The sequence below is a fragment of the Idiotropiscis lumnitzeri genome, chromosome 9, assembly GCF_059441095.1.
Source record: "Idiotropiscis lumnitzeri isolate Australia: NSW breed Sydney's pygmy pipehorse chromosome 9, RoL_Ilum_1.0, whole genome shotgun sequence".
Lineage (NCBI taxonomy): Eukaryota > Metazoa > Chordata > Actinopteri > Syngnathiformes > Syngnathidae > Idiotropiscis > Idiotropiscis lumnitzeri.
Genome location: NC_142399.1, coordinates 15,588,750 through 15,601,185, shown reverse-complemented (window position 1 = coordinate 15,601,185; position 12,436 = coordinate 15,588,750). Strand labels below are relative to the sequence as shown.

The following is a 12,436-nucleotide window of genomic DNA, read 5'->3' as shown; positions in this document are numbered from 1 at the left end:
TTTAATTCAAAGACTGTGCTAATAGCTTTCTTGGATTCTTGAATACGATCTAAATGGAGACATCTTTGCAGACATTTATTTTCGAAACATTTCTCAAAACTGCCCACAAGCGCCACACTGCAGCAGTGTTGGTTTGCAACAAGGCCCAGTGGTAACTTAAACACAGTGTTTTGTTCAGAGACGTGCTAAAGACAGCTAATATAGCATCATATTTGGAAAGTATGCAAATTATTTTTGAAGTAAATCAAATGAGTTAATTGAGTTAAAATATTTAACTGAGTTAAATTTTTGGGGATTAATCACCTGAGTTAACGCTTTAATTTTGACAGCCCTAATATATATATATATATATATATATATGCAAAGTGACTGCTAATTATCAGCAACATCCAGAAATTCCAATCGCTTCCCTGGGCTCGAGCTCACCAGAAATATAATGACGCAAAGTGGAAATGTGTAATGTGGTATGCCGAGTCCACTTTTCAGATTTTTTTTATTTATTTATTTTTTTATATTCATGGTCATTGTGTCCTCTGTGCCAAAGGAGTATCTAGCTTGTCCATGGCGTGTGTAACTTGCAATTGCTGTAAAGTAATTATCCATTATTTGCATAAAAACCCTTATGGTTATGTTTTTCTGTTAAATCTTGGTGAAATTATTTACAGAGTGAGTCACAGAGTGATCGCTCGAGAGGCATACAAGACAGTTATGCCGTGGGATCGACTGGGTTACAATGTGCATACAGTATGTTATATTTTGTTTATTTATTGAACGTTTGAGTCAAAGAGATCATCATGATTTTTGATAAATACTATGGAATATCTTTGTTTTGTTTTAGTTTTCACGGTCCGAGGCGTGGTTCTGATTCTGATTGTTTGCTAGAATTGATACACTGCTTGTGCTGCAAATGCATGTGTCAGTTAGTAGTAGTAGACCTGTTGGTCCTTAAATATTCATGGCAAACTGTAGCGATGATGGAAGCATGATTAAAATAACCATGACGGACTGACGGACTGGCTGACTGTGCGAAAATAGCAGTGATGCATTGTAATTTAGCAATGACAGAAGCACGGTTAAAATCACGGGGACACGTTTGGTCGGCTTGAAATGAGGACAGGCTGACAATGGCGGATGGGTGGCCCAGTTGGAAGGATGAAGAACTTCGCTGACAACCCTCTGCTGTAATGTTTCTGTTCAGCGATGAGATTAACTCAATCACCCTGGTGGTTGACAGGTTAAGAGCTTTATCTCAAATGCGTGTATCCTTTTGACCTCCACAATTCCTGTTAGCTTTGACTAACAGATCAGATTATATTTATGCATGCACTGTTGTTACAGTGTACGGTATATACACACACCAACTATTGCAAATATTTGAATATCTGTCTCTAGACATAAGTGCATAGTAACTACATTTCAACATTGTTTGGAATAATTCTTTGTGTTGATAGGACCTATGGCACCACTCAAGTATTTTCTCTGTTAGCATTATGGTGGGATAACTTTAACGATAATCGTCAATGATCATTTAAATAAAGAAGCTGATATGGCTGAAGACAGTACAAGCACACGAAAAGTGGTAAGATGTTTCTGAAGGGGTACAAAAAGAAAGGAGGACATTCATTACTTGGAAACAGCCTTCTTCTTTTAAAGCAAATCCGCCAATACGGTCATGATTCGGCATATAGACACAGAACTTGCAGCGGCTCCAATCATGCACTGCTTGTGAATGAGATCATTTGTCCAGGAGCAAGCGGTTGGATCATGCAGCACTGCATCCATGTTGATCGGTGGTGATTGACTGTAATGGTCCCTGTCAGACATGCTCATGCAATAAGACTTAGCAGCTGGAGACAAATCAATTTCTCCTGCTGCCCCCCTTTCTCCAATCACCACCTCCCCATGGCCATTATCAACCCTATTTCTGCTGATCGTCCTCCCTGTCCTTCCAAACTTGACAGCATCTAATGGCGTATCAAGAAAACAATTGTCGCCACTTTTGTCAAGAATCTGCTCCACCTCATGTTGCGTAATACCTCACTATTTTTTTTCAGTAATTTGTATTTGTTGAGTATTATTGTTTTAAGCCTCATTTTGTTGTTTATATGGTTATCAATAATATTTGATTAGGTTTTACTCATATTGTCTCGCTCAAATATCACTGTTGTCCTTTCTCATGTGTCTATTTTTATTATTATTACACAGTGCGGTTTCTCACATGCTCAGATTTGCGTACACAACCGTTTTGAATATATTAAAACAAAGCCACGTGCTGTATTGAGCTTGAGGTTAAAGAGGTCAGTTCCTTTGAACATTTTAACGCTTATTCTCATTTACGCTTATCCTGCTGACAAGAGTTTAAATGGCTTTCTTTTGGTGGGGGATGTGAGCTCCTAAGGGAACTGCTCCACTCAGAAGCAGTGACAGGCTGGTAATGCTGCCAACCACAACCATCTCCAACTGCATTCCCTGTTTATCCTCCTCAGAATCACCCCCTCCCCCTCCAACCCAAGCACCGACGACCAGACAAGCACCTTGATTATAATTGAATTTTCAGGATGTCTCCTGTGTGACCAAAGACATATTGTGAAAGGGAGAAACCGAAGGAGGAGAAAAGAGAAATATGGAGAGCTGTAAAGGTTAGACCAGTGACAGAGGTGGAGATTGAACAGGATGGAAGAGGAAATAGCATAGTGTTTTGGAAGAAAGTGGATGACAGGGCAAAGGGAAAGCACAAGTACACAGTGGAGAGGGAGCTGCTGAGGATTAGCGTTGTTTCTGCACACATTTTTTATTTTTTTTTGCCTTCACTTGCTGTGATTCAAGCGTCAATGACGCTCACGTTTTACAATTAAAAGCTTTCCTTATCAGGCAGCAGATGACAGATGATTAAACACTTGCCAATAGCAGACTATCGCATTGCATAGAGAACTTTGCCCGAAAGTAACGGCTCTAAATGTGATACCATCTTTGCATTCATGGCCTCAATTTCACCCTGAGGAAGTGAAACATTAATTTCACAGGAGGGCGTAATGCTAAAGGGAAATGGTGAATGAAGAGACTAGCAATGAAATACTAATTGTTCTTTTTCTTATTTCCATAAAATGCTAGTGAAATTCCACGCTGGTTTGCTTCTATACAATGCTGTGTTGAACATTAATCGTGGCTCAATCTGTAGGGACTTACTTCATTGGACAGAAGTGTCAAAAAAATCAAATCAATTAGTTGGTGGCGGTATGTTAGTGGACACTCTGTGGACGTGCTCCTGAGCAAGGCGCCATCCCCGCCACCCAGGTTTAAGTGTTACAACACTGTTTGCTCACCTCTTTCACTCTGAATCTCTCTTTGAATTCCTGCATGTGTCTTGCGCTTGTTCTTTGTGTGGTGTGTAGAAAATATACATCAGAGTGTGAATTGACTTCTCCCCTGAGTGACACGAATGAGTAAATTAAAGGGACCCGGAAATCAGCTTTGCAGCCACGACAACAACCATCCTCTGGATGCCCTATCACGCCATCAAAACACTTTTTCCCGAAATTCCACCTTGTAAAATGACATGCTCCAGGAAGGTCTACTGTTAGTCTCGCCTTAAACGAGCGGATATTGGTGGGCGTGGCCAAGGCTCGCCTGATTTCACTTACTACTGTTTACGAAATTAGTTGGTCTGGCCAAGGCTTTCCTGTTCCACGTACTTGTTTACACACTGAGCCTTTCACATCCGTACTTGTACACAAAGAAAGGTGCTATGAACGACTGCACACCAATACCAATAACAGCATGAGCTCATGAAATTTAGACGATAGGAAAAAGTGGTATTGTTAATGCTGAATTACGAATAGCATTTGTTTATCACTGCAAAGAGTTGCACAACACATTACTTTGAGCTAGCATTGATGTCACATGAACTGGTCTGTTAGCTGCGAAGCTAACAGCTCAAAGATTCTCGCAATATATCAAATACTGAAGGAAATTACTCCAAAAACATACTTACTTGGAAAGGGTTACTTGCTGTTCCAGAAGGAGCTGGTATTGATCCCGGGATAAGTGAAAAATGTCCTGCTAATCCAGATCTGTGTGGTCCAAAATTGCTGAAGCAGTTGCCAGTAAAATATTTGTCACAAATGAACATGACTTGGGAATTGTTTGGGCGTACTCGATGCATTAGTAAAATCCATCGGGATTTTTTTGTTGTTGTCCTTAGTACAATCTGGTACAAAACAGTTTGAACGTATTTGTAGCCTAAATGCTTCAAACATAATCCCATAATGCCGTTGAGAATGGATTCGTGCAACCCTATGTCATTATGGGAAACAATGTTGAAAGTTTTTAATTTTTTTTAATTTAATTTAAACCTGTTTCTGAGATTAGGAGACACAAGGGGATGTTGGTGTCCCCCAGTGACGGTGGGAGTCGGTAGCCAGCAAACATCAGAGACATGGGGGTCGCAGACATACAGACACGCTCACCTCGGCTCACGTGAGAACTTCTTTTGAAAGGTCCGTCTTCAAAATGGCTTTCCAAACATATCTCAAATCAAATCCACACTTTTCCCCACTTCAGCCATTGTGGGTTAAAAAAAGCAAGAATATATTTTAGATTTTTTAATGCTCGCCTGGAAAGACTGTCTGGTGTTGATCCATATATCGCTACCCTGTCATAACTGAGTATTGTATGATAGAACATGTTCGCACCTTCAACGTAAGGCGTGCGATAAGGCGCACCGTAACCAACTCGTGATCTAATTGGTTATCACTACTGTCTATCAACTCTAAAATCCTGTTGACGCACACAGCGCAAACACTCGCACTGTTGCTTCTGAAGGCGTACTTTAAAATCTGCGAGGCAAGACAAGCTAGTTGATTTCTAAATGGATAAAAATTCTCACCTAAAAATATAACACTGGGATAGATATGACATAAATGTTAAAAAAAAATATATATAAAAAATATATATATAATATATATATATATAAACATATATATATATATATATATATATATATATATATATATATATATATATATATATATATATATGGAGGTTGTGGGTTCGATTCCGGCTCCGGCCTTCCTGTGTGGAGTTTGCATGTTCTCCCCGTGCCGCCGTGGGTTTCCTCTGGTTACTCCGGTTTCCGCCCACATTCCAAAAACATGCATGGCAGGTTGATTGGACAAGCTAAATTGACCCTAGGTATGAGTGTGAGCGCGGCTGGTTGTTCGTCTCTGTCAGCCCTGCAATTGGCTGGCAAACAGTTCAGGGTGTACCCTGCCTCCTGCCCGAAGATAGCTGGGATAGGCTCCAACACCCGCCGCGACCCTAGTGAGGAGAAGCGGTACAGATAATGGATGGATGATATAAATTAAATACATTTTATCATGAATATGATCAAAGGCTTTGACCGACCACCACTGCTTTAACTTCCAGCAAATATTTTAAATTTTTTCAATTGAGATCCGAACTATGTGCAGATCATGACATTGACTTTACTTCAAGGAATGTGTCATCATCCACACCGCTAATCCTGTATTGGGTCGCGGTGGTGCTGGAGCCTATCCCAGCTGACTACGGGAAAAAGGCACTCTCCACCCTGAACTGGTCGCCAAGCCAGTGGCAAGGCACACACAGACACCATCACTGAGTGGGAACCGATCCCACGCTGGCTGCACCCAATTCGGGCGAGTGTACCACTACACTATCTGTGACTACTTCATTGAATTATTCACATTTTGTGTTCTACAGCCGGACGCATTATCATCTTGAAAAATAATGTCATCATTCCCAAGCGTCCTTGCAATTGATGGGATAAGAAAAGTGTCCACATCGTAAACGTGTGCATTTATTGAAGCTGTAATGATGGCCATCTGCCCAGTGCTCTTTCCTGACAAGCTTCCTCATATCATCAGAAGCTGTGGGAGTTTTCTTCAAGCAGTCGTCTTCATAAATCCCAGTGGAACCACAACAAACAAAAGTTCCTGCACCATCAAATTTGCAATTCCTCACTGTACAAAACTTTCATCCAGTCAGCAGCAGTCCGTGACTGCTTTTCCTTCGCCCATTGCAACCTTGTTTTTTTTTTCTTTTTAGGTGTTAATGATGGCTTTCGTTTATCTTTTCTATATCTAAATTCCATTTCCTTTCCGTGGTTTCTTACAGTTCAGTCACAGACGTTTACTTGAGTTTCCTCCCATTTCTTTCCTCATTTGTTTTGCAGTGCATTTTCTGTTTTCAAAATAAATCGCTTGAAGTTTTTTTGTCTCGGTGCTTTGATTTGTTTCCTTGGTCTACCAGTATGCTTGATTTAACAACCTTTCCATGTTGTTTGTAATTGGATCATATTTTAGATACAGCTGACTGTGAACAAGCAAAATCTTTTGCAACATTGCGTGATCTCCTATCTTTCAGAAGTTTGATAATCCTCGCGTTTTTTTCTCATCACATTTTGTGATTTGCACTGATTTAAAAAAAAAAAAAAAAATTCCAACAAATATCTACAAGTCACAACTGACTCTAAAAACAACTCTGGATTAATAATAATTCTTTGTAGCCTATCGGGGATGTTTTAGAGCAAACTGCAGTTTGAGTTTATTGCATATGAGCAATCCAGTAAAAAGGCAAAGTTCTCTGCATTTTTTGAAAGGTTCTATGTACACACTATGGCACAACTGCTTGTCCTCACAGTTCTATGCAGAAGCATGTGTTTAATTGTGCAGCCAACATATAATTGGGGTGAAAATTGAAATCTTGAAGGTGTCTCTGCTGCTCGGATTAAACGTACACTTTCTAGAAAAGCATTATGAAGCTCATTATTTTTAGCAGCGGTGAGTGACTTCCGTGCAAGCAGCGTGGATTCACTTCCGGCTTAGTAACTGTGTTAATGTGAGTCGACAGTTGTCCAGGGTTTAGTGTGCCTTTCGACAAGCTTTGGTCGGCTCCAGTTCACGGTGGCCCCGAACAGGATAATCTTTATAGACAATGGGAGGATGGTTAGATCATGTCCATTTTTCAGGCAAGACTTAACTGGGTTGTGGTGCGGAAAATAAACTTAAAATGTGACCGCTTCAGGCTTTCACATGAAAGGGTTGCACCATTAATGTTTGCATTTTGAAGTTCTTACGTAATCCGTGTAAATTTTTCTCAGTGTTCACTTTGACTCATGGTTGGAAGTCTAACTCTTTTACAAATGCATTTCATGAATGTTTTAATTTAAAGTGTATATTTTTTCTTGACCAACAAATGATCTTTTTATCATCTCATGCAGATTCTATTTAATCAGTGGTGGAGTGCCCCTCGTCATCTGTGGGGTCACCGCAGCTGTCAGTCTTGACAACTATGGAAGCGGGGAGCAAGCACCATAGTAAGCTGACACACTCAATTTAACAAGTTGAATGAAAACTGTGACTATGAATAGTTTAGAAATGTAAATAGTATATAAAATTGCTTATTGCTGTGATTGCATTGATAATCAAACAGGGCAGGCACGTAATTTCTGGGCCAAGTACTTTTTGATCCATAATTATGTTCGTAGTAGTAGTGCACTTTATTATTAATTGTTATGTTGCATGTCAATGTAAAGAAAATGTCTCCTGTATTTTCAAATAATTAAAATCAAATTTTGACCCCTAGCTTCAATATTTTTGCTGTTAACAAACATTATTGTCTAATTATTTTTACATTTGCTGCAGCTGCTGGATGGCCTGGGAGCCAAGTCTGGGAGCTTTCTTCGGCCCGGTGGCCCTCATCGTCTTGGTGACATGCATCTACTTCCTCTGTACCTTCATCCAGCTGCGGCGCCACCCAGAAAAGAAATATGAGTTGAAGCAGCTGACAGAAGAGCAGCAAAGGTTGGCCTCGGTCGACGTGCCAACTCATTGCCAACAAGCAGCCGAGCCTGGCGCCCCGACGGCTCAACCTACCAGGAGCCATTGCCCCGCCGGTTGCCCGGGTGTCCCCGTTAATCCCGCCCTGCTGGCCAACGAGCACTCCTTCAAGGCCCAATTACGCACAGCGGCCTTCACGCTTTTCCTCTTCCTGGCCACATGGACTTTTGGGGCACTGGCTGTGTCACAGGGTCATTTCCTGGACATGATCTTCAGTTGCCTGTACGGTGCCTTCTCTGTCACGCTTGGCCTCTTCATCCTCATTCATCACTGTGCCAAACGGGACGATGTCTGGCATTGCTGGTGTTCCTGCTGTCCTGCAGGGCGAGCCAACAGCTGCTCCGGTGCCCATGGGCCGGGCCAAGTGCCACCAAAAGTCAACGTAAATGGAGATACACCTTCGCACGGCCATGGTCACAGTCACTGCCACCATGATTCGCCATGTAAAGCAGTGATAAGCTGTAGTCATGGCAGTGTAAGTCACTGTAAACATGCTGCCCTTCCATCGTCACAAAATCATGTAACATGTCTGACACCTGTGACTCCATGTTGCGCTGCCTTGCACAGCCAGCAGCTCATGGAGGAGGAACCTACCGCTACACACGTGCTGCTTCATGCTGATCCAGAGGGTTACCGGCCGGGAATCCAGTTGCACCCCTGTTTGAAAAGCAGCAGCAGGACTAAAGGCCGCCATTTCAGCCGCAGGGCTGGAACAAGTGTTTGTGCTGCCGGGGGCGAGAGGGAATACGCCTATCATATCCCCTCCAATGTTGAAGGAGGCAGCGTGCACAGCTCACACACTGACAGCCCCCACAGCACCCATGAGCGTCACATCCACTCTTGTCCACATCAGGTCCACGAGGTCCTCCATGAGGGGCATCATACGTGCCACACGGCAGGAGCAGCTGCGCACGAGGCCCTTGCATGTCATAATCCCTGCCATCGGCATGTGTGCTGCGCCAAGGCGGACATTTTCCCTTCCCTGTGCCCGGCTGAGGCAGCCGATGCAGGGGTGTTCCTGTGCGGGTGCAGCAAAGTGGCAGAGGAGGAGCCAATCACGCATCACCATTTGGAAATGCACGCCCCGCGCAGACAATCTTACCCCCAGAATCCACCCAATCAGAACGGGATTCTAAAGGGTGGCTTGCACGAGGGACTCCTTTACAGCTCAGACAGTACAGGGAATATACGCACTGGACCCTGGAAGAATGAAACTACTGTGTAGTCCGGGATGGATGGAGGCGGCGCCGCCATTTCATGCCACTAAAAACAACAACAACAAAAAAAAAGTCTCCCAGATTATAAAAACATTTTAAACATCTCAATCAGTGTGGGATAATGTCCTCATATTTGTATGTGTGATCTTTTACTGGACAGAAATCTGCTATATAAAGTTCTCCCCGAAGAACACCCGTTCAGAAAACAATCTATTCCATCAAGATAAATATACAAACATGTCAGAAGATACACGTGAACACAAGATGTTTCCACTTTCTTATCACTACGGATATATGTTTGTATAAAAGAAATTGAATGGCTGTATGTCTGGATGTGTCTGTTAGTGCTCAAAGGCAACAAGCTGCAAGTTTTTTTTTCACCCTTTGAGTCCGAATCCATCCACTGATAAAATTAACCAAAACTTTAAAGAACTCCATGCGTCCATGTTTTCGACGACTAAACCAGCAATTTTAGATTTCATGGTTTTCTTTGCCATTCAGTTCAACAGCTGTGAATATGTATAAGACATTTTCTAAATAACATACCAAGATAATGTTGCTTGGCATTTAAGTGATATTCATCCAAGAAAAAATAAGTGAAATCAAACATGCTTTTTCAGGGTGGTATTGAGTATGTGTTCTCTATGGTGTCATCACAATTACTTTTTTTTTTCTTCCGGAGAGTGTTCAACAACAGTATCAATGTGATTACAGTATCGAGTTTGTCTTAATGAGTCCCTGAATGCTGAGTGCCCGCCTGCGACCATATTGACAGGTAGATACTTTATTCATCCATTAAATAAATACAGTGGTGCCTTGAGATTAAGGCTGTCACTATTGAATATTTTAGAATTTATTATTTTGTTGATTATTCCAATCAAATTTTATTTTGCTTTCAAGTATATTACAAAACTGTTTATTAACCAATAATTGTTGCATATCTAATAATTTTTTGCGTTAAATAAAAGTCATCCAAACAACAAATAATTAACAATTAATAATATCCCACAAGAGGGACCGATGCACTCGCCAACCTTTTTGGTCTTTTTTTTATTTTTTTTTTCAAAAGTAAAAGGCGATGTTTGCAGATGTATGATTTTGATTAAAAAGAAATGAGTCTGCTTTCACGAAGGACTCCAGAAATCAGATAATTACTTTTAAAAGGCTGAAATGAGAGGATTTGGACAATTTGAAATGAAACAATGGCTTCCAACGATTACTGTATTATTAACATAGTTGTCGATTAAAAAAATTATTTGATCATCTCTAGTTGAGATTTTAAGTTTTGTGCCTATGCTTGTAACTCGAAAGATTATGATCTCAAATCACGTGTCATCATCAAAATCTTTCACTCTCTGCCAAACTGCTGCTTGTTGTGAAGTGAGCTGAGTTTACTGCCACCATACAGTGCATGTAATTCACATTTTTTGCTCACAAGTCAAAGCAAAAAAAAAAAGAAAATGGCGAAATGACCACTCGTATCTCGAAACGCTTAAGTCGGGTCACTTATACCTCAAGGCACTGCTGTATGCTGTTCCAGTAGTCTCCACAATGGAAACAACACAAAAACACAAGGCATAGCAGATTACTAAAAATATTTAAGATATAAAAATATATATTAAAAATTGAATCTTTTTTTTTATTTTTGGAAACAAATTAAATCAAAGTCAGTCTGAAGGTCAGAAAAAAAGGTACATGGTGATCAGTGCACAAGATTTCAAGTTAATGTCATATTACGGTGATGGAATTAAAACGCTCCATGACATGGAGGAGGAAGGATTTCCGCAGTCTGTCGGTGGAGCAAGACAGTGACTGCACTTTGTCCCGAAAGCTGCTACTCTGCCTGGAGAGGGGGCTGAACAGTGGATGCTGTGGATTGTCCATGTTTGACAGAAGCTGGTCCGTCGGTCTCCTTTCTGCCACCAAAATCAGGCCATCCAACTCAGTGACCAAGACAGAATCCGCCTTAAGTGTCAAATGATTACAAAATCTGACATTGTAGCTTAAGTCTTATCACGACACACATATTTGAGCTACTGCATTTGGCCCTTATTTATTTATTTTTGTCGTGGTCATTTTTTTGTCCAAAATCAAGCATGAACATTTTTTATGCAACCATTAATTGCTTCTGTAACATTGTCCACCCATAAGTATTTGATTTGCCTTTGACCCCAAAAAACTGCTGCAATTCATCATGTTTCAACACAGCCTTAGTTCCATTCACTCTTTCGTTACAGATTTTCCGCAAGAATCCAGTTTGGAATGTCATATGTTTAGAAGAGACAAGTCAAGCGAAGTTATATACTAACTGAAACCGCATATGTGTGTCGATGTCTGAATGATGTTTTATTTTGGTGGCTGGACAACACCATTTCATCAGAAAAAAAATGATAAGTGCATATAATCTAGATCTAGACCGCAAACCCTGTTCTTGCAAAACCACCTCGGCATGCGCGTCTTCTTTCTTCATTATGTGCACTCTTGTCTCTGTGAATAAAAATGCTTCCTAATTATTTTCTATCAGAATGAAAATATTTATAAATACAATAACTAGATATAAAGTAATGGGGAAATACTGACCTCTCAATGTTAATACTCAGTATCTGAGTTTAGAAATCTCTTTTGTTTTCTAAGGCCTTTCAAAGTGTTGTCATTTTCTGTTGCCATTAACATAGGTATGCAGATTCTCCATGTGTTGTGAGACTTTTCCTAATATATCAGAAATAGAAATGCACTACCCATGCAAAACTTGGCCTGTCCAAATGATATGCGTACCGCTTTAGCGAGATTATTCCAAAAATGGATGTTCAGACTGGAATAACTGATGACTGAGATTTAAACAAATGTGACTTCTGTAGAAATGAGAGGAGATGCCTCACATGATGCTGAGTGTCTTTTTTTTTTTTTTTTTTAAGTGATACCCCACTTCTACTAATAGATGATGCATGAATCTCCCACTCTGTAGAGTAACTTGAGTTTATTCCATGGTCTTGGACAAGATAATTGATCATTGGCTGAATTTGAGTGCTAAAACTTTGGCCCATATTCTTGGAGTCAGTTAGAGGCTGGCAGTCGGTAACTCTGCTGTTCCAGTTATCAGAGAGATTAATTTGTAAAAGTATCGCTCACACACACACACACACACATACATATATATATATATATATATATATATGGAACATAAATAACAACTATGATCAAATGATTTTTCGAGATCTGTGCCTCAAATGGTGGGGAGGCACAAGCATCTTGGTAAGCGGGCACAGCCGATGGTCCGCACATGGTGATGGGTGTTTCACATACATATATAAACACAAATTGAAGAAAGACTTTGAAAAACGA

The 12,436-nt window shown here is 40.7% G+C and overlaps 1 protein-coding gene across 1 annotated transcript in view; it reads left to right on the top strand.

Moving 5' to 3' along the window:
* Positions 1-9,187, top strand: part of adgra1b (adhesion G protein-coupled receptor A1b) — a 157,203-nt gene extending 148,016 nt beyond the window's left edge. Inside the window, exons 18-19 of the mRNA XM_088305075.1 lie at positions 7,259-7,354; positions 7,683-9,187. Of these exons, the coding sequence (XP_088161201.1) occupies positions 7,259-7,354; positions 7,683-9,102 (1,516 nt within the window). The 3' untranslated portion in view covers positions 9,103-9,187. The remainder of the gene's footprint in view (positions 1-7,258; positions 7,355-7,682) is intronic.
* Positions 9,188-12,436: the final 3,249 nt, after the last annotated feature.